General features: G+C 55.6%; 1 protein-coding gene and 1 long non-coding RNA gene across 16 annotated transcripts in view; one reads left to right on the top strand and one right to left on the bottom strand.

The window, feature by feature from the left end:
• IGSF9B (immunoglobulin superfamily member 9B) overlaps window positions 1-18,335 on the bottom strand; it is a 59,628-nt gene extending 41,293 nt beyond the window's left edge. For 14 of the 15 annotated variants that reach the window (XR_013404447.1, XR_003722859.2, XR_001439805.3 and 11 more), the window contains exons 1-3: window positions 18,058-18,335; window positions 7,466-7,663; window positions 5,619-5,765 (exon numbers count right to left, since the gene is read on the bottom strand). Coding sequence is in view for 7 of the 15 variants with exons in the window: in XM_015116171.3 (XP_014971657.2) it covers window positions 5,619-5,765; window positions 7,466-7,663; window positions 18,058-18,121 (409 nt within the window). In the remaining 8 variants the exon portion in view is untranslated. The other variant, XM_015116173.3, reaches the window with a different exon arrangement.
• A 121-nt stretch (window positions 18,336-18,456) lies between these two features.
• On the top strand, window positions 18,457-21,492 carry LOC114672446 (uncharacterized). The gene is made up of 2 exons (XR_003722860.2): window positions 18,457-18,614; window positions 18,742-21,492. It is a non-coding gene; the product is annotated as an uncharacterized LOC114672446 (long non-coding RNA).
• Window positions 21,493-21,760: the final 268 nt, after the last annotated feature.

Here is a 21,760-nt window from a genome sequence, read left to right on the forward strand (position 1 = left end):
GTCTGCTCCCAGCTCCTCAGGCTTTCCTACCATCCTTCAGTCTTTCCCTTTATGATGATCCATGACACTCAGGAGCTTCTACTTCTTGAATCCCAGCTCAGCCAGGCCCCCCATTTCCAGGACACTTGCCGTCTGAGCCCCACCAAGGCCTAACACAGATGCAGGCCAAGGCTATGCGGAGCCACATTTTCCCAGATTCTGCTGAGAAAATCATTCTGCTTCCTCCCTCTCTGGCTTCCACGGGTGAAGGTGGACAGCCCACCCAAAGGCCACTCCCTTCTTCATTTTCCTCTGATTATGCCAGGTCATCTTCCCCCCTGCGTTGGAGATTTGATTAAAACTCCATCCTGTTTGGATAATCGGCTTTTAACAGACTCAGTCCCATTTGCCTGAGCTGCTTGTAGAAGCAATCCGGTCAATCTTAACCCCTTGGACTATCAGTTCCACAGTCTTCTGAGATGGCAAGGAGGCCCCCAGTTCTGAACTCCGGCCCTGAGGCCCACAGCACTAGGCTGGCGCAGGTCAAGCTGAGCTCATCTCAAGGTACGTGAAGCTCAGAACCCAAGTTCAAGCACTAGCCTGCCACTTCTGGTAGCCTTGACAAGTTACTTGGCCTCTCTGGGTCTTACCTAAATACCTAAATCCCCCACCCTCCAGAAATGATGTGAGGAATAAACATGTAAAAAGGAGCTTGTAAAATGTACAAATTGCCAGTAACACCGCCATCACTATCATCTCTTCCGGAGCCGCTGAGACACTCACGGGAAGCTTTGGGAGGAGTCGCTCCTCCCCACACAGCCCTGCCCCGAGAACTAGTCACGGTGCTATAGGATCTGGTCCTGCCTGTAGCACCAGCCTCCTCTCCCTCCCAGCGCACTCTAACCACACTGGCTGTCTTTGTCTTCCTCAAATGCGCCAAGAACTTCTGACCTCAGGCCCTTTGCACGTGCGGCTCTACCTGCCCAGAACTACGTACCTGGATCTCCCTCCTTTGGTTCATGCAAGTCTTTGCTAAAATGCTGCCTGACCTGGGCAGCCCATCCCATCTCAGATGGCACTTCCAGCATTCTCTGCTCCTTGGTGCTGTTTCATTTCCTTCAAAGCACATGTCATTTACAAGTCTCTGTCTCTCTCTCTGTGTGTTTACCTGTTTCTTACCTGTCCCCTTTATTAGGATGGTGGCTCCTTAAGGGCAGCCCCGTTTTGCATATAGGTCACCACATGCCCATCTTTTAGCATAGTTCCTGGATGTAGTAGCCAAGGGCTCAGCAAACATTTGTCGAATGAATGAAAGAATGAAACAAACAAATGAGTGGTGTTCACACATGCACAGACCTACAGGCCAGCACCAGTGCAAACACAAAACACTTCTTAAGAGCAAGACCATAGTTACACCACTTTCATCTCCCATCTCCGAAGCCTGCAGCTCAGTGCAAGCACATCAGGGGCACACAGGGGGTGGCCACTGAATGAATGCAGGAGCACGCGTTATCACAAGCAAAAACATGCGCCTCGCACGTCCTCGCACATGTCACCACATGCAAAAACATTCGCCTCGCACGTCCTTGCACACGTCATCACATGCAAAAACATACGCCTCGCACGTCCTCGCACACGTCACCACATGCAAAAACATACGCCTCGCACGTCCTCGCACACGTCACCACATGCAATAACATTCGCCTCGCACGTCCTCGCACACGTCACCACATGCAAAAACATACGCCTCGCACGTCCTCGCACATGTCATCACAAGCAAAAACATACGCCTCGCACGTCCTCGCACGTCACATGCAAAAACATGCGCCTCGCACGTCCTCGCACACGTCACCACATGCAAAAATATACGCCTCACACGTCCTCGCACACGTCACCACATGCAAAAACATACGCCTCGCACGTCCTCACACACGTCACCACATGCAAAAACATACGCCTCGCACGTCCTCGCACACGTCATCACAAGCAAAAACATACGCCTCGCACGTCCTCGCACACGTCATCACATGCAAAAACATGTGCCTCGCACGTCCTCACACACGTCACCACATGCAAAAACATACGCCTCGCACGTCCTCGCATGTCATCACATGCAAAAACATACGCCTCGCACGTCCTCGCACGTCATCACATGCAAAAACATACGCCTCGCACGTCCTCACACACGTCACCACATGCAATATTTTACGCCTCGCACGTCCTCAAAAAAATCAATTCTTATCCAGTGCCTAAGAATATACTAAAAATAATGGCAAAAAGTCAAAGTCCTTGTAAAGGGGTCCTGGGATCCTCACTTGCAGGCCTCTTCCCACTGAGAGTGTGTGTCCATCTCCGACACAGCCTCTCCCTGCCCAGCCTGCCCCTTGAAATACAGTTAACACAGACACTGCCTCTATTACGCCTGGTGCCAAGCTTAAAAGAAAAGATAATAAATTAAATTTACATCCTGAAGTGACAAATTACTTACTAACTACATAATTACTTTATTATTTAGGTGCTAATCAGGAAAGTACGTTGAACAATTTCTAGTTTTCAGGAAAATAATGGTTTGACTCTCAATTATTTACTGAATTAGATGTTAGCTTGCCAGCTGCATTTCCAGGCTTAATTCTTTTTTACAAGTGCCCTGTAATTAATAGTGCAGGTTAGTAATAGGCTGCCCTCTCCTCCACGTAATTCACCAACCTAAAGGAAGGCTTGGCTCAGGCTTTTGGGGTATTTTATATGTGATAAAGAAATAATTGGGTCTGTTTCCACCCAACTGGTCTTCAAAGAAAACACAGAAGGAAAATGAGACAATTTGTAATTCTAATTGTTCACTGGCCTTTCATTTTCCAAAGGTGATCCCTGTCAGAAAACGCCTGACATTAAACATTCTAGTTTGAAAGCAACGGAATGCTGGTGCTTGGATTCCTTCCTTCAATAACGGAACTATTTATGCTGGAAGGAGCCTCGAACTTGGGAAGAAGAGAAAGGCAGAAGAGGAGAAAGGAGATCTCTCACCTCGGAAGGGTTGGTTCTGTTCTGCCCGTGTGCAGGTAGGTGCCTTGATTATGGAAAAGCATCGTTTATCGCCAGCCCTGGTTCTCAAGCCTGGAGCAGATGGTGCACCATCCCCAGGTTTCCCGCCCAGCACTTCCCTATGAGCAGCCTACCCACGTTCCCTGAATGAGCCGCTCTTCCTGCTCTGGGCTTCCGAGCACGCTTGTCTCCTCTGCCTGGAGGACCCTACCCCACTTTCCACCTGCACATGACGACCTTCCCTCCCTAGCCAGGTCTCTGAAGACAGGCCATTTCTTCAGAGAAGCTCTCCCTCCTTTTGCTCCCAAAGCCATATTGCAGTAATCTCTGGATGTGACAGTCTCTTGAAGTCTCCTCAAGACCCAGGACAGGGTCATGCCTCCTGCTGTATTCCCAGAGCCTGCCACAGAGTGCACGTCCAAAACTATGTTTCGAATAGATAATTGTTGGTAGATTCGCAGAACTACCAAAGTCCTCTACACCTTCCGGCCTGATATCCCTGCTACTAGATTTTCATCTGACTTTGTTTGTTTCCTCTTGAGAAGGAGGATGGCCAGCATCTCACACATAATTACCCACATGTAATTAACACTCCAGACACTGTGCAAGATCCAGCATTTCACTTAGTCCTCACAACAACCCTGCAAATCGTAGTCGCTGCTTTTGTCACTGAGGAGCCGGAAGTCCGACAGGTTAAGTAAACTTGCCCAGAGCACACAGCTAGCACACAGTGGGTCTATGAAATGAACCTCATCTTTTAAAGGTCTTGCTCCATGCTTATTCCACTCAAAGCAATTATGAATTCCCAAAGAACCCACTCCCACTCATGCAAACTAACACAGATACGCTCTAGAACATAAAATTGAAGTGAGATTCTACTTTCCAGTCATACGCACGTCCACTGAATGCCTGGTGTCTCAGATTCCTGAAATGAACACTGCCAACCAGGATATGCAAAAGAACGGAGGCAATGCCCCAAGATGGTTTCACCCCACCATTCAGAACAGAGCACAGGAGAGAAGGGAAGCAATGTGGGGACCCTCAGCCTGGTGTTCATCGAGGCAAGATTTTAGCAGCAGATTTGCCTTTCTAATTACACTTTGCTTGGGTTCCTATTCTTTGCTCACGCAACAGCTGGCACCAAAAGGGGGTGACTCAAAAGTTTGGCAGGTGGTCGGAACAATCCCCCCAAAGATTTCAAATATGCTTCAATCAGTCTCTTGGGACTGATTGACAGGAGCCAGCCACCTCCCACAAGGAGGGCTGGGCTAGGCAGGCTGGACGCACACCAGCCTAGGGCCACAAGCTTTAAGGTTTCTTTCCCCAAAGCCAGTGATCTTGCTAAAACATAACATACTCTGTTCTTCCAGGACCCCAGACAAGTTCTCAGGCCCAAAAGGAATACAGGTCTGCCCCAGCCCCCCTAGGCAGGGCAGACAGAGCCATCCTTCAGGGCAGATCAATACTGAGAGAAGCTTCCTAGCCAGGAACATCAATTTCTCTATTCTAACCACAGCATCTACGGTCTCAATGACCGTAAGCTGTATGTGGCACACCCAAGCACCCACGCTGTTGAAGCCTCAATAACTAGTACAGTATCTGCAACACAACGATGGCTAGATACAAATTTTGTCATCAATGGAATAATGAAGGATATATTACTAATTTTTTGGCCAAAAAACGAAAGGAAACGTTTTTTAAAACCCGCTCCCCTCCCACCACGGGGACCGCTTCTTCATCTTTTCTCCGTGGTTCCAGTCTTCTAGCTCCTCCAGAGGACCTCCTTCCAGGGACACAAACAGGAGACTCTCCCTCCAGGGAGACCCCGAGGACCCAGCCCCTAGTGCTGTCACTGCCGGGGACTCAGGCCCCCGTCTAGCCCAACTCCCGGAGCTCAGCAAGCTCTTGGGGCTTCCTTGCCCTTACCCAGACCCTTGAAAAGCATCTTCTCCAGCACAAGTCATTTAACCTGAGTTGTAAGTAACTGATGCCCATTAAAACTGTGACTCTTCCCAGGATGCTTGCATTTTACTACCTGGTAAACCCCACACAAGCAGGGACTGTTTGTCAGTGTTTCTCTATCGTCAGCTGCAGAGCTGGACACACACTATACCCTTGGTACATACTAATCAAATGTGGTTAAAGAGAACCAAAATATCAATCTAAAAAGAAAGACTAACTCTGAGACCCCAGGAATTCCACCAGAATTGGAGTAGCAGGGTCTTCCCAAGGCTGAGAAATAATCCCAGCAGTGACCAATTTTGCCACCTTAAAGCTTCAGCCCTCTGATTTGAAGCAGCAGCTTCCCACGTCCCTCTAAGGACTCTGACAGCACCACATGTGCAGGGAGCTGCTGCTCCAGGGCACCTGCACTGCCTGCAGAGGCTTCGGGAAGATAGCAGAGGGACACTGCAGGAGCAAGCTGATGTCTCATGGAACCACAGCAACAAGGAGAGGGCCATGGGGTGGGGTGCGGTTGGGAGAAGGGCTTCCCCTGGGGCAGGCCCTCGGGGCAGTCCTCCAGGCCCACCCCAGAAACAAGCCTCAGGCACCACTGATGGTGAGGTGGACCCACCCCGGAAGGAGCCCTCACTCACCGTTGATGGTGAGGTGGACCCAGCTGCCGTTGTGGAAGGTGTCATACTGCTGGTCCAGCATGAGCACTTTGCACTCGTACCAGCCCTGGTCCTCAGAGCGAACTTGTTCCAGCCGCAGAGATGCCTTATCATGAAGACTGGCCCGGCCTGGGGGAATAGAGCAGACAAAAAGCCCCACAGGCCATCAGGGAAGGCCAGCAGCTCCCCACCCTCTGCCCCAGCTAAAGACAGGGGACCCCTCACAATCTTCATAGCATTCCCTATGGCAGGGCCCCAGAACAACAGCTGGACCCACCTCCAGCAGCAGGTGGCAAAGGAAAGGGCCTAGCACCTTGGCCACAGAGCCACTCTCCCGCCCCAGCTGGCCCTGCCCCAGCCTGTAAGGCAACTCAATGCACTTGGCACTGAGAGCAGCCTCAGTTCCTTAGAATACTCTCATTCTTTTGGAGGTCTCCTGGGACAAAAGTAAGTCATGCTGGATACAGAGATGAGAAGAGATGAAAGAGACAGAAAGAGAGAATGAAAAAGTGCCAACAGAAGAGGATGGGTGGGGGGTCTCCAGCGCACCCGGGAGCACCTCCATTCAGTTGAGCAGTATGCCTATCCCAGTAGGGTTCCCAGGACTGGCTCACCCAGCTTCCCTCTCTAGAGCAGAAGGAAGGCAGGCTGGGGACCAGGATGCTAGGGTCCCCTCCCGGTCCTGCTGTCAGTGCCAGAGAGACTACGTATCCTACCAAAGCCCAGTGACCCCAGGAGATGAGGGCGGCAGGGCCCAGAAGCCTGAGAACAAGGAATGGGTTGACCCTCAGAGCAAACATCCTGGAGGCACCCTTCCTCAGCTCCAATCCCCCAGCCCAGTAGGAAGCCATCTGTGTCTCACATGCGGCAATGAGGAGGCCAGAGGTGCAGAGGCCCCTTCCATGACGCCGGCAGGGGGAAGCAGCCCTCAAGGTCAGCCCCCCACCTCCCCCACTCTTAGCTCACCCCTCACCCCAGCCAATATCACAGCACCTCTGCTCTCCTCCTTGTCCTGACGCTGGCAATCTGCCTAAAAACTAGACTCTCAAAGCCATCCCTGGCCAAAAAGAGAGCATGAGACATAGGCACAGGAGCGAAAGAGACAGGGACGGAAGCATTCTGAGAAAGGCAGGGCAGACCTCAGAAGCCACCAGCAAAGATGAAAGTGAAGGCAGTGCCGTGCCTGCTTCCTCCCTTCCTTTCAACCCCAACACACGCTCGCTCAATGACACGCACACGCACGCACACACACACCCACGCCCTCCTCTCCCGCAGGCTGGGGGGCAGGCAGTGGCAGTGAGTCATGAGGCCTTTGGTGGCAGGAGTAACTGCCAAGCAGGACACAGGAGGAGGAGAGGACAGCATGACAGAGGAAGCAGAGACCAGGCACCCGCAAATGGTGGGGGGCCGAAGATTCATCCATACATTCAGGATGGGAAGGAGCCCCGACTTCAGAGCCAAGAGGGCAGGGGTGGGTGCAGCCAAGCAGGGAAGCCACGCTGGCCCAGGGCTGCCTGACTCAGCTTCCTGTCCACTCCATCCCCTCTCCCACCCAGGCCTCTCCAGCTTCCCCTATGGCTCCCAGCCCTCTCCACACCCTAGGCGGGTTTTTAGGCTGTTTAGAAGGGCTTTACCCTGCATCACCTCCACTTCCCTCTCCTCCCACCGCTTAATTAGAACCTACCAGAGGACAAAGGATGGGAGGAACCAGGCAGAGACGGGGAAACTGAGATAAAGAGTGGTCAGGAAAAGGCAGGGGCCAGAGGGGAACCATGGAGGAGCTGACTCCAGATGGAGAAGGTGCGGGAAACAGGGTGCCCAGACCTTACCTGCATACTCAGGGTCCACGTGCGGGGGGTAGTAGCCAAACTTGATGAAGATAGGGATGGGGACCCCGAACTTGAACCACTCTACGACATAGGGTGGGGGCTGTCCCGTCACTGGGTGGATCACGTCGCATCGTAGGACCACGCTCTCCCCAGCTCTTGCCGTCACAAACTCGGGCTCCTCTCGCAGGCCGTGGGCGCCTGATGGGGACAGCCAGGTTGGACACAGAAAGCAGGTGACAAAGAGATCCTGCCCCAGCAGCCCCATGCCCGTGTCACAGGGTGGCCCCGCCTCCCACCAGCTGCCCTCCATGGGCTAACGTGCCCTCCAGGAGGGTCTCACGTGCACCTTCCATCTCTCTCCCCCTCGCTGCTCATACCTCCCTCTGTCCTGGGGCCCCCAAACATCCACAACTTGGGGGAAAGGAAGGGAGAGGAAAGGAGAGGGAAGCCATTCTCTTCAGTCCTACATGCCAGCTCTTCCCTCCCCAGTCTCAAAGAGCCGTAGGCGTCATCCCGCCGCACGAATTACAAGGAGTCCAGGACATGGAGGTGAGGGGCCTGGCCCCCTCTGGAGGCCCACAGCGCTGCCCAGTTGTGGCTGCCTGTGCACATGAAACATTCTTTCTGCACCAGGACGCCTGCCACTACAGCCTGGTGGGAAACGACAGAGCCAGCCTTCCTCCTCCACCCCACCCCCAGCTCAGCCTGATGTGCACGGCACAACACAAGGGTACTCCATGCAGGAGCAGGGAAATCCCGAACACGCTCAGCCGAGGCTGCTCGTGGCAACACCAGAAGGAAAGCCCCGCAGGCTGAGCCGGCCTCTCCGGCCCCTCCTCCCAGCAGCGTGTGCCAGCCCTGCCCAGCAGCGTGTGCCAGCCCTGCTGCAGAGGGGGAGTGGGAGGGGCCCAAGCCCCAGACATCACCGTTAGGAGAGCAGCATGCTGGGGATGGAGGAGGGAGATCCCAGGGCCATCCTCATCTTGGGCAGAGGAAAACGAAATCAGACGGTGGGATAGGGCACACCCACCCTGGCTGGCAGCAGAGGGGGCGAGCAAGGCGGCAGGAGGGAGGACCACCCCGGCCTCCACCCCACCGCAAGCCAGAGGACGCTGCAGAGAGGAAGAGCCACGCACCCCAAGCGCCGCAGCACCATTCCCGGGCCCAAACAAGGCGTGCAGCCCTCCTCCCACGCCAGGCTCCACTGCCAGGCAGGGCCAGGGAGGCCACAAAGTCACCTTGTCCAGCAACGTCCCAGGGAAAAGGATGCCTGAGGGGAAGCCTCACCCCCTTCATTCCCTGGTACTACCCCCTACTCCCAACTGACCACAGCTTTCCCCAGCCCCAGACCCTTCTGGTCCCAGGCCGGGCACCCGACTCTCCAGGGCAGCACCTAGGACAGCAGCTGCAGTACTGAAGCGGCAGCTTACAGACAGAGAGCCAGCTGGGACTCCTGCAGGGGAGGATGCCCAGAGGAGGGCAGCACCAGTCCCTGCCATTCCCCATTCTGGTGCCTGGGTCTGACTCTCTCTGCATCTCAGACCCCTGTGTGCACCTTGCTGTCTCTTATCCCTTCATGTCTGTGTCTGGCCACCTCTGTGTGTCTGTGCACACGCACACACATGCCGGGTTCCTCTGTGTGTGTTTGTTCTCTCTCTCTCTCTCTCTCTCTCTCTCTCGCATCTCTGGATCTCTGTCTGTCTTACTGGCTCCTCTGTCTCTCTCTGGCTCCTTCTCTGGATCTCTGTCTGCCTTGCTGGCTCCTCTGTGTGTCTGTCTCTCTCTGGCTCCTTCTGTCTGTCTGCTGCCTATTTGTCTTGCTGGCTCCATCTCTGCGTGTGTGTCTATCTGTCCACCTCTCTCTGGCTCCTGCTCCTTCTCCATGTCTTTCTGTGTCTCTGTCTGTCTCTCTCTAGCTCTTGCTCTATGTGGGTGACTGTGTCTACCTGCCTATCTCTCTCCTTGTTTCTGTCTACCAGCCTGTGTGTGTGTGTGTGTGTGTGTGTGTGTGTGTGTGTGTGTGTTCTGGTTGGCTCATGCAAGGGGAGGGGTTCTGCCTGCTTCTCTGTATGCAAGGGCTCTGTCTCTGCATGTGTGTACTTCCCTGTCTGTGGCTCTCCGTGTCTGTCTGTATGTCATCTCCGTGTGTCTTGTTCTCCCCCTCCCCCTCCCCTGCAAGTTGCGGAAGAGGGAGGAGGCAAGCCCTTCCAGAAGCTGATTGGCTCCTGGTGACATCACTGTTTTCTAGAGAAAGAGCTAAGATCACAGAGTATTTTTGGAGCAGAGCAGAGCACTGCACTCACCTGCCTGAGGCCCCAGCAGGTTTCCCAGTTCCCCACCCCCAACCTTGCTTCAGGCTAAGTTTGCATCCCAGCCCCTCAGGGAAAGCAGGGAGAGTGCCCAGCTGCAGCCTCGCCTCCCCCACAGCCCCAGGGGCCCTCAGCAGGAGAGCCTGCCTCCCAGCAGCCAGGACCACAAAGGCAGATGCTGGACCAAGAGGAATGGGTGAATAATGAGCGCCGTGAGCTTGCAGAGAAGCAGTGTGTGTGTGTGTGTGTGTATGTGTGTATGTGTGTCTACAGCACAGACCTGTGAGGAGATAAGAAACTACAGGAGCCTAGGGGAAGAGGAGGGAGTTATTCCCAGGTGCCATGTTACCTAGAGGAGGGCAGAGTGGGCAATAGAAGGTGGTTCCTCCCCAGAGCTTTGGCCCTAGGGCCCAGGCAGGAGGAACAGAGGCCTAGGGGGACAGCGGGCACCTCCAACAGTGAAGTTTTGCTCTGGTGAGCTGGCTTCCAGGTGAAGGGCTCTAGGGGACAACGCCAGGAGGTGGGTTGGCTTTGACATGGGTTCCCGCTGTGAGGCTGCTCATTTGCGCCTAGCCTGCCTCATTCTCACTGCATAGCAATGAGGCAGGCTCTTCAAACCTTCCCCAGCGCTGGGCTCCCACCCCAGCCCCAGCCAGCCCCTGGGCGAAGCGCTGAGCACCCAACCCAAGGCCTACCCCCAAGGCAGGCAGGCAGTCCCCTCCCAGCATCTCTTCCCAAAGACCCTTTCAACCAGGCAGAGGCAGCAGAGAGGACACATCCCAAAGAGGAGAAGCAAGACAAAATGAGAGGGAGCTTCCCCAGAATAAAGCAGTGGTGTGGGCGCCCATGTCCTGGCCTCCACCCTCGGTCCAAGCCCTCTTGCTTTTCTGGATCCTAAAATATTTATCGGTTTTCTGTCATCTCCTTCACACACACATGCGCACGCACACACACACGCACGGCATGTTCTCTCACTCCATCACCCACAAGCACTTCTCCCTAAGCCTGATCGTTTCTGAGCCAAAGTATGTCTAATAACACACTCTCTCCAGAAAAGCTCAATGTGAAAAAAAGTAATCAGGCTGGCAGTAAAGAGGGAAGATGGAGGAGAGATAGAGAAACCCAAATATAGGAGGAAACCAAACCCACATCCAGGAGCGAAAGAGGTGCAAAGAAGAGAGCAAAGAGGAGAGGGGAGGAAGGGCCAGGTGCAGAGCCCATCCCTGGGAGGGTGAGTTCAGGCCAGCTGGATACAGACACAGACTGTCAGAATACCCCAGAGCCTGGGTGGGGGCAGATCGGAGAGTGGAAGGGGGAGGGGCTGGCTCCTGAAGAGAGAGGGGAGAAAGGGGAGGAACAGGAGGAAGAGAGGAAGGGGAGAGTGGAGCGTGCTGAGCCCCTCTCCCATCACAGCAGCCCAGAGGGACCAGGCTCCTCCCTCAAAGGGGGAAAACTGGCATTGTCAGGGGTGGGTATAGTGAAAGGCACCCATGTGGTGCCATAGGTCTCACTCTTTTTAGAGAAGGCCAGAAATAGCAGTGCCCAGAACCTAGTAAATCTGTATCTTGGGGGTGTGCCCAGCTCCCTTTGGAGTAGTTATGGTGGGGAAGAGAAAGTAGGAGGGCAAGGAAAGATGAGGTAGCCCCTGGAGGTCTGGCTGACCTTTTTGAAGCCCACAGGGTACAAATCTCCCGCTCTCTGGGCCAGGTGGTACCCAGTGGCTGGCTGAGTCCAGGGCTGCCGTTGGACCCCCTGTGCAGAACCATGAGGCATCCAGGGCCTGGCACAGCCCATGCCCAGCACTCACAACCTGGAGCTGCTCCGCCGGGGGAGGGCTGGGGGGAGGAGGGTACCTGAGAGCAGGACTGCTCTAAACACAGAGGAAGGAGTGCAGGGCAAGGTGTGAGGAGCAGGGCCGGGCGAGCATCAGCTGGCATGCAAGCCTCTCATGCTGTGAGTGCCTGCTGCACAGTAGGCTCTGTGCTGGGAACGCAGGGAATCTCAATCCCTGCCCACAATGGCCTCCTGACACAAGCACCGCTGTCTCCCACTGAAAAATGAGCAAATAGGGAGTTGCGCTGCTCACCCAAAGTTACTCGGTTCCAGCTGTTCCTGATGCACGGATGGGGTCCCTGTCCTTCTCAGAAAGCAGGTGGCGCAAAGGTCATCCTGGCCCGACCCAGGCCCCGGGACCAAGGCCTTTCACCCAGTCCCTCACTTTTCCCTTTCTTAGGGCCTGAGCCAGAGGTCGGCAACTCCCATACCACACTTAGGACAGGTTTTGCCAGTCCAGACCCTGAAGCCTAGGACCATAGGGTGGGCCTGTCTCAGAAGGCAGCCGGGTGGGCTCTGACCCGCTCTGAGGAGCCCGGCCTTCTGCCTGAGACTCTGAGACCCCTCACTAGGTCTGGCTGGTGGCTGGGGAAGTGGGGAATGGAGCCAGCACCAGCCTCCGTTGCTCATTAGTACAAGTCCTTATTGCAGCCTCCTCCTCCTCCTCCTCCTCCTCCTCCTCCTCTGGGCACCAGACTTCCAAACCACAGGCCTGTTGTCTAATAATACCAGCGACAGCCACCGCCACCTCCATCTGCCAGCCTAAAAATAATCCCTGCTGAGTCCAAAAAAGGCACAGCCCCCAATAGTCCCCCAACCCCTCCTCCCTGACAAGCCAGGAGGCTCCAGGAAATTCCAGGAAGCCGGCAGACCCGGGGCTCTCACAAAGTGGGAGGCACACGCCCAGAGGAAGGCAGGAGGAAGGCGGGACCCAAAGCACAGCGAACACCCAGAAAGGACGAGGCGGCGGGGGAGAGACCTGGCCCAAAACGCCGACGGCGTCCTGTTCTCGCTACAGGAAGGCAGGCAGGTACAGGCTGTTCTGGACACCCTTCTGCCTGCAGGAAAGCCCCCACAAAACCCGACAGCACCTCAGAGCGTCTCCACCCTTCAGTGATCGCCCCTTAGTGCCCTCACAGCCCTCCCAGCCCCCACTCGCCACCAAACCTCTCGGTTCGGAAGCCAGGGGTCAGGGAGCCCTAGCCGCTCCTTAAGGAGAGAGAGGCGCTGGGGAGGTGCAAGGTCGCCAGGCTCCTTCCTATGCAGGGGCCGCACTGCCCTGACCCTTCTCGGTTGGGCTCCCCCAGCAGCTGTGAGGCCGGGATGCTATTAGCAACCTTAATTTGCTCTCAGCTAGATTGTATTTCCAAGAGTCCTTTCCCCAGGAGCCACTGGCAGGAAGGAAGTCAGTAATTCAATCTCAGCTCCACTCCTTTAATGGCTCCTCAGCAGAGGCAAAGCCACACCCCCACTGCCCCCTCCCTACCTGGGCAGAGGCCTGCCTGGCACTCGCAGGGCCCAGGTACACGCACCCCTGCAGCCAGCAGGCAGTCTGGCCAACTGAGGGCACCGTGGGCTCAGCCCCCAGGAGGCTGGGCTCCGTGGTAAGGTGCCAGATAGAGGCAGTAAGTCCGTGGGAAGCCGAAGTCCCATGTTTACTCCCTGGGCAACATCAACATTCCTACTCCGAAGCCAGAAAATGAAGACAGTGACTCACCTCATACAGTCTGTGCCTGTGTGCAAGTCACAGGCCCCCGCTCCATCTCGGTGGCATACACGACTGGGAGGGAGGCAAGGGGCCACGGGGGACCGAAAGCCAGGCTGAGCGGGGCCTTCTCAGAAAGGACAGTCAGGCCGGCTGAGACTCCTCCCAGCCCTGGCGCACATGGACTCTTTCTCCAGAGCCCTCTTGGAGGCCCCATCTCCTGCTTATTCACGCAAGAGAGAACAGAAAAGCAGGAAGATTCCCAAGAAAAATAGGTCAGCTGCCTCCAGCAGACTGGGCTCACACCCATGGGCAGCGTCTTGTGGGGAATGGGCATAAGCTGCCTGTCCAACCCCAGAGTCCTCTGGAGTGAGCAACTGAGACCACAGCCACACCCTCAGGGAGACAGACAGGCCCTGGGCTCCTGATAACCTCCGTGCTGCCTAGACTCCAGCACCAAGGGCACCTCGGCATAGTGGGAGGGGATACGAAGGAAGAAGTTGGCTCCGAGGGTCTCTCTGCTCTCAGGGCTGCAGCACGGAGAGGAGTGGCCCCCACCTCGTGTCTGCACACTAAATTCCCCACCCTGCCACTCCACGCACGTGCACACAGACACACAGGCACTCAAGCACTTGTGAGCATGCACACATACAGGTTTCACATGTATGGGCACACAGGCATACATGCATGTGCATGCACACGTATGGGCACACATGCACACACATACAGGTGTGCACACATATGCAATGCATATACATGCTGGCATGCATACACACACAGGGGCACATATATGCACACATGCAGGGGCACACATATGTACACACATATAGGAACATGTGTGTATGCACACACACAAGTGCACACATATGCATGGGCACACACACACACTTCTGGACAGCTGGAAGCTGTCAACAGTTGCAGCTCTTTGACCATTCAGATCCACTCTTCACACAAGCTGCTTCACCTCTTCTAGGAAGCAGGTGGAAGGGGACCGCTCCCTAAGTACCCTACACCCCAGCCTGAGAAGGCCACAGGATGTGGAGAAGAGGGCTACCTCAAATCTCAGGCCCAGCCCTCTTTAGAGCTTATCTCCCACCCCCACATCTTGAAGCACCCAGCAGGGAGCAGCCAGCAGGGCTAAGGAAGAGAGGGCCAAGGAAGAAGACACAAGCCAGCACCCGGGCCGGGGAGAGGGCAAAGGCACAGGAGGTTGGAGTGAGGGCCAGAGTGATGCTGGGGCTCAGAATCTTCCAGCCAGGCAGCCTCTGCTCTTTTGTAACCAGATCCCAGCTTTCTGTCTCAGAGCCATAAACACGAAACCATTCCAGGTCTGGAACCCTGCAACTCCAAGACCAGCACGTGCAGGGCCACAGGCCCACAGCTGAAAGCTGATTTTCCCACTACCCTCAGCCAAGCCCTTTTCACATCCCCCAGGGCACAGGCTGCCAGACACACTCCTGTCCCCAGCGTATGTGTGCTGAGGACACACACACACATCCATCCATACACTGACCACTTCCTGAGTTAAGTCCTTCTTAGCTGATAGGCTCACCACGGGGTCTTGATAGCAACCTCTGAGTCCAAACCTCCACCCTCCCATCTTCATTACCAAAAGGAAGAAGGGTAGGTCAAGGCCAGGTAGAAAGTAGAGGGCAATGGTCCAACTAGTAGCAGGATCTGAGTCAGAACCTCATTGTATTTGGGGACACTGTAGTCAGGGATAATGCAACCACAGAATCTGTGGCAGACAGAGAAGGCAGGCGTGGGAGGAAAGTCCCAGACTTGCCTCCCCTATCCAAGGTCCACAGTCAGCTAAGCACGGCCCAGGGTCCTCCCACAGAGTAGGAACTCCCCTGGGCGGGCTCAGCAGCCGTCTGAGATACTGAGTCTACACCAATCACCGTCTTCCAGGTTCTGTGTACCACTTCAGCCCCTCTCTTCTCCACACTCCCCCAACCTGTCCACTGACCTTAATCACCTCCCAGGCACACACACTCAAAGTCAAAAGGAAGAGCCCATTCCAACCTCTGTGCCGCACCCGAGGGCTGATGGAGTTGGGTCCCAACACAACATCATCCCTTTTTCCCCTCTGCCGGAGCAGCCCCTGCTATGGCCAGTTCCCAAGGGTGGCATCTCAAAGTCCCTCCTGCTGAGGGACTTCCCCAGAAGTCACCTCTGCCAGTCAGGGAACAGCTGAGCTCTCGCAGGGAGCCTCACTAGCATGTGAACACTGGCTGGTGCTGCTCACACGAGCGGGCACCCACCCGCTCCCTCCAGAGGCTGTGTGCTATAAGCTCTCACCTCCCGGGCTGTGTCCTTCCATAAACCTCTGGCCACTGACAACATTCCAGCTTTGGAGACCTTGCAAAGGACTTCCGAGCAGCTCTGAGGCCTGCACACCCTGCGCACGTCCCTGGGATGCCAGGGACAAGAGGTTCTGCCCAGACAAGGTCAGCCCAGAAAGGGGTCTTACTTCCTGACATGGGCAGCCTTCTGAACTTCCCTGCAACATATTCCCAGCTCCTAGTGCCCTGAATGGCCCAAGGGAAAGAAATTGAGGAGGATCCTGGAATCCCAGGGACACTGAGAAAATGATGTTAATATTTCCTGAGCACATACTATATAACAGGTAGTTGTTTGTTTCCTTATAACACTCATGTCCACCTAAAAACCCTAAAAGCGCATACCGTTAGCACATTTTCTATTGAGGCAAGTGACATTTAGAGAGGTTGAGAATTTGCCCAAGGTCACAGGGTCAGCAGGTGGCAGAGCCAGAATTCAAATCCCAGTCATATGGCTCTAGACCTAGGTCCTTAACTAACCACACACAGAGCACTTGAGGCTAAAAAAGACCCCAAGACCAGTAAGGTCACCCTCTGCTTCCAGACAGGGGTACATGTCCAGCCATTCCAGACAGAAGGACCCCTCTGCACCCTGAAAGAGGGCATAACCTTCATGCCGGGCAACCTTCAATTTTGGGAAGCCTTTCCTTCTATCTTGCGATTCTGTGTGTTGTTGCAGTATAAACTCATTTTCCTTTATTCTGGGCTTAAACTTGCAAAGAAGTCCATTGCCCACCCTGACTTAGGTTTGTAGGCTATTTCAGAGCCTTCCTTCAGCGTCTCTGTTCTATTCAAAGATCCCAGCTCATCCTTTTGTGCTTTCAGGGACAGTCCCATAGCAGGAACATACCAAAAACGGGAGGGGAGGAGGATGCGGGCATTGGAAGACGGCAAGGAAATGGGGGAGAGGATGAGGCTACAGGCAGACTGTCAAGCGCAGCCCGACCCACCTCACATCCACCCCGCGTTCCGTAAGCTTCCGCCATCACCCTTGCCTCAGTGTTCCCACCTGACAAACGAAGAGTTTTAAAACCGCCCGGACCAACATGTCAGTTAACACTGTAATCACCCTTCCCTTCGCCCTCTGCTCATTCTGTTTTCAGACACCACCACCCTCCCCAGAAGCAGAGGCGACATATTCATTCCATTCCAGAAAGTTTCTTGAAGCACTCCCCCCTGCACAGACCGGTGACGAGGGACCCCGCGAGAGGCGCCTCCAGCCCACCCGATGCCCCACGCCGCTGGGAGAGGGTGCTCCGTCGGCGAGTCCTGCCTGCTGACTCCCCCCACAGCGGGTTCTCTCCCGCCGCCATCTCCTCGGGCTTGGTGAACTTGCCCGCAGCTGGGTCGTGTCTGCGCGCTGACAGCCCTGAGCTCACAGTCCTGGCTCCCTCCAGGCTCCGCTCCCACTTCCATACAAGGGCCGAGAGCCGGGGGTGCCACCCAGAGGCTTGTAGGTCGCTCTGCCCATCGCCAAAGCAAAAGCCCGCGCGCTCACGCACGCATCACCCAACTCGGCGGTCTCCCCCTCGCGTCTCCCCCAGCTCAGACCCAGGAAAGCGGAAAGAGAAAATCCCCCTCCGCTCGGATTCACAGCGTGGGGACCCCTCTCCCCCGCGCCTCCCTCCAGCCCCCATCCAGCTCTGCCTCGCAGCCGGGGAGGGCGGCGTGGGGCCCGCGCGGCTGCGGCGCGCTCCCGGGGAACTTTTGCCTGGCCTGGGCCCAGGTGCGGCTGAGAGGCGCGGGCGCCGGCCGGGTCTGGCCAAAAGCGGACACACCTCGAAGCCGGCCTCATCAGTCCTCCTCTTACCAGGCGCCCCTGTTAGGGGGCTCCAACCTCCAGCTGCCAAGATGTGTGGGCAGGAGGGGCGCGAGCGAAACGGTGGGCGCCCGCAGGGCCGCGAACCCGGGGCCTTAGACTCGTGTGCCGCGAGTCCCAGGGATCCTCCGGGTCGCGCCTCCCCGCAGGCGCTCCTCGCGGCGCGCGGCTCGAGCGTGCTGCAGCCTGCCCGGAGACCGCGAACTCCCGCAGCTAGAGTTTCCCGCAGCTCTGGGAGGCGGCCGCCGGGTAGGAGGCGACGGGCTCGGCGCGCCGGGGTGCACCGCGGGGCCCGTGGTGGGCGAAGTCGACCTGGGTTCCACTGCGTCCTTTCCCCGAGTGCCCGGCAGCCCGTGGGCTCTGGCCCCTTCCCGCCCGCCCCTCCAGCCCACGGCCCGCAGGCCCTCCCCGGCAATGCTCCCCGGCGCGCCTGGCCCGCGCCGGAGCCCGAGCCTCGCCCGCGGGAAGGCGCGCTGGGGAGCTGGGGAACCGGGGGGCCGAGGAACCGGGAAACCGAGGGGGCCGAGCGCGAGGGGCCGAGGGCGCTGGGAGGGGCAGGGGAGAAACGCCGCACTTCAACTCACCTTGAGCCGCAAGCCCTCGGGTGCCGATCACACTTGCTATGAAAGTGGCCACATACCAAATCATAGTACTACCGCGCCAGCCCGGAGCCTCATCCTATCGCAAAGTGCTCCCGCGCCCGCACGCGCCTCGCGCCCGAGCGCCCGCCTCGCGCCCGCCTCGCGCCGCCTACGCCCCGCGCCGGTGCTCCTGCAGCCCGGGCGGCCAGCTCTCCATCCCTCCTAGGCTCCGCTCGGCTCGGCTCGCGCCTCCCCGGCCCCGGCGCAGCGGCACCTGCACTACTCGCCCGGGCGGAGCGCAGCCAGGTCCACGGTGAAGCCTAGCCGGGCCGGGCCTCCGGAACCGCCCCCGCCGCCCGCCTATTGGGCGCCTCCCTCAATCCCGGGGTCCGATTGGCTCAGCCGTCCGCCCGTCGCGGAGCGAAGGAGGCGAGCCCATTTCAAGGTGCGTTGAAGTGTGGCGAGCACAGAGCCGCAGAATCATGCGCATTGCCGGGGAGAAGGCGGTGTAGCGTCTCTGCTCACTTCTCTCTCGGCTCACACTGCGTGGCAAGTTTCTGGTGAGTGAAGGAAATGGTAGCTTCTAACGGGACCCTGACGGGTCGCAATTACCCCGGACAGGTCTGAGGGAAGTGGAGCCCCCGCCCACTCATGGAAGCCAACATCCGGTTTCCATCCTGCAAACAGCAGTTCCCGAGAGGACCATGCTGATTCTATGATGGGGAAACCCAGGAGCCGGCGGCCCGGGAGAGCTGGGGAACGTCCTTCGCCGGAGATCTTTTCAAAGAGGTCACGCGCCGCCTCCCCACCCCCACTCCCTCCGCACCCAGACACGTCCCCAGAGCAGCGCACCACCCCCTCCAAACGTGATGCAGACCGGGGGATGACTAAAATGACCTCTCAAAGTCGCTCAGATTTAGAGTGAGTCATTGGCTCAGCTGCGAAGTGCCACAGACCCCTCAGGAACACTCGTGCACACACACTCCACCCCCGGTGCTGGTCACTGCTGCTCGTCATTACTGAATCCCGACTCCGAGCAGTCAAAGTTGGGGCTTTTTCCCACTTCTCCTGATAAAAGCTGCTTCCTCACGCACATGGTTCCTCCCCTCCCCACCTTACTCGGAGCCCAGCCCCGTCTCTACCGCACGAAACCAAGATGGGTTTGGGGGACGCTTTAGGAGTCTGGGATGGTGGAGACCCAGGGAAAGGGAAGGGGCTTCTCGTCCTACAGAGGAATGTAAATAGGAAACTGGAAGGTCTTCATATGTTCCAGTCTCCCTACCCTATCCTGTCTCTGTCCCCTCCCCCAATACAGTTGTATTTGCAGAAGAAATAAATGAGTGTCATGGAAACATCTACTATAAACAATCACCTCATACCAGCGCTCACAGGCTGCAGTGAAGATGTTTGTTCTTTCAAGGAGTGAAGGCAGTGGTAAGAATCACACCGGCTCCCTGGGACGGGCTGTTGGCCAAGGAAGGAAGGCAGAGGGTCAGCGAGCCAGAGCTCAGGAATTTCATCCTCTCAAAGCACTCATTAGCACAAAGCCCTGGCTCCAGGACATGAAGCTCCCAAAACAGCAAAGAGACTTGCTTCTGGGAAAGCGTGCGCACAGGTGCACACACATGCACAGAAAGTGGCCTTGAATACCGAAGGTGGAGCCTTCCCTGACACCGGAAGCCTCTTAGCTCACCACCAGCCCGGAGGTGGAAAGAGGCCCCCAACAGAGCAGTCAGTCAGCACATTAATAAAGGTTGAGGGCCTGGATAGATGTGGAGAACCAGGACTCTTGAATAACCTTCTACCTACCCACCCCTCCACCCGTGCAAACACACTCAAGATGCATAACCTGGGGCCATCTCTCCCTGAGCCATGATTTTGGTTATCTTCTTGGGCAAAGATGCCTTTCTGGGGACAATTAAGTGAGCTGCTCCAGGTCTCATTGATGCAGTGATTTCCAGGTGGCATGACCCGGAATAACTCCACCCCCAACACACACACACACACACACACACACACACACACACACACACACTCTTAAACACTTTCCCAGGGCCCCAGGACTGTAAAGACATATTGGAATCCATTTGCAGAATTGGTCATAACTGGATCCTTCTCCTCCCAAAACCTCTAAGCAGCTAACTGTGGCCTAGAGAAAAGTGCTGGATCTGCAAAGGCTGGCCCCAATTCCTCACCATTGTTAGGTATGGAGCGGGAAACAACAGGTCTCAGAGAAACCCTCTCCTAGGGGCTTGTGGGGCAAGGAAGAAGATGGAGCCACTCTCACCACCCATCTTGACTGCTTTCTTTGGCCATCCATTTGTCCTACCCAGGGTTGTGGCTTCTGCTAAAAAAAGTAGAGTTGTCTATCAGAATGGATGACGGGCGTGGAGGCTCATGCCAGTAGTCTCAGCTACTCAGGAGGCTGAAGCAGTAGTGTTGCTTGAGCCCAGGAGTTCTAGGCTGCTGTAATCATGCCACTGCACTCCAGCCTGGGTGACAGAATGAGATCCTGTTAAAAAACAGACAACAACAACAACAAAAGTGTCCGTCAAATTGGAAAGAAAAAACACATAACAAGCTTTAGAACATGAATTGGGTTGGGAAGGGGTTTAAAAGATCTATCTAAAGAGGAGAATAAATTTATTCTGGATAATTCTACTGGCAACGGTGGAACAAGGGATGAAGGCAGAGAGGAAGGGGAAGAAAATTAAGATAGAAAGGGAAAAGTTCATCATCATCATCATCATTAGACATATCTCAACTGGGTTTCAGATCAGCTAAAGAGAGATATACTGTATGAGCTTACAGTGGGGAGTGAGTCTGATCAAATCTTTTCCTCCTGGCATATGGCTGAGCTTTGGACCCAGAACGGATGGCTGCCCCTTCCTAGCGTAGACACATCCAGTTGAGTGTTCAAGGGGAGCATGGACCCCAGATGTCCAAGAGGGACATGAGGGAGGAACATGAGCCACTTCCCTGAGCAGTTCATAGGTGTACCTGAATGTCATCGATGTCACTAATAAATGCAGTAATATATCCAGGGATGCTATGTATATCAGATATGGGAGTGTCTGTCGTCTTCTTTTAAGAGGCATTGACTTGTTGGAAATACAAAACAATAATCCCATCAGTGTGTCTATGAAAAAAAGCCACATGCAGCCACCTACCTACACATCCCCAGAGGCCTTTGGAGGACATACGAGAAAAGGGGCTGAAAGAGGCTTCAAGTGTAGGAGAAGAGGAAACTATCCTCATTCCCTCTTCACAGTCATTGAACAAGGAGGACTCAAAAACAATAGTTCACTTGCCTGTCACTTCTCACCTTCCTCAGTGGTTCCAGACCTCACTGCAGAATCCAGGGTAGAACAATTGTTGGGACAGCTGCTTGTGAAAAGGAGAGCCAGCTCTAAATAAAAGCAATTTACTCAACACAAACACCAAAGAGCATGTTTAGTGTTTACATAAATACGGAACTGTATCAGTTGTCGCCATGTAAAACCAGCCCAAAATATCATGGCTTAAAGCAATAAGGCTCATTCATTTGCTCATGAATCTGCAATTTGGACACTGGTAGGTGAGGACGGCTCTTCTCTACTTCATGTTGCATCAGCTCCAGTGGGGTGTGGATCTTTCTTCTTTCAGGATGGCCAGGATGGCTCACTCACGTGGCTATAGGTTGACGCTGGCTGTTAGCCTGGGCTAC

The sequence above is a fragment of the Macaca mulatta genome, chromosome 14 (genome assembly GCF_049350105.2).
Source record: "Macaca mulatta isolate MMU2019108-1 chromosome 14, T2T-MMU8v2.0, whole genome shotgun sequence".
NCBI classification, from domain to species: Eukaryota; Metazoa; Chordata; class Mammalia; order Primates; family Cercopithecidae; genus Macaca; species Macaca mulatta.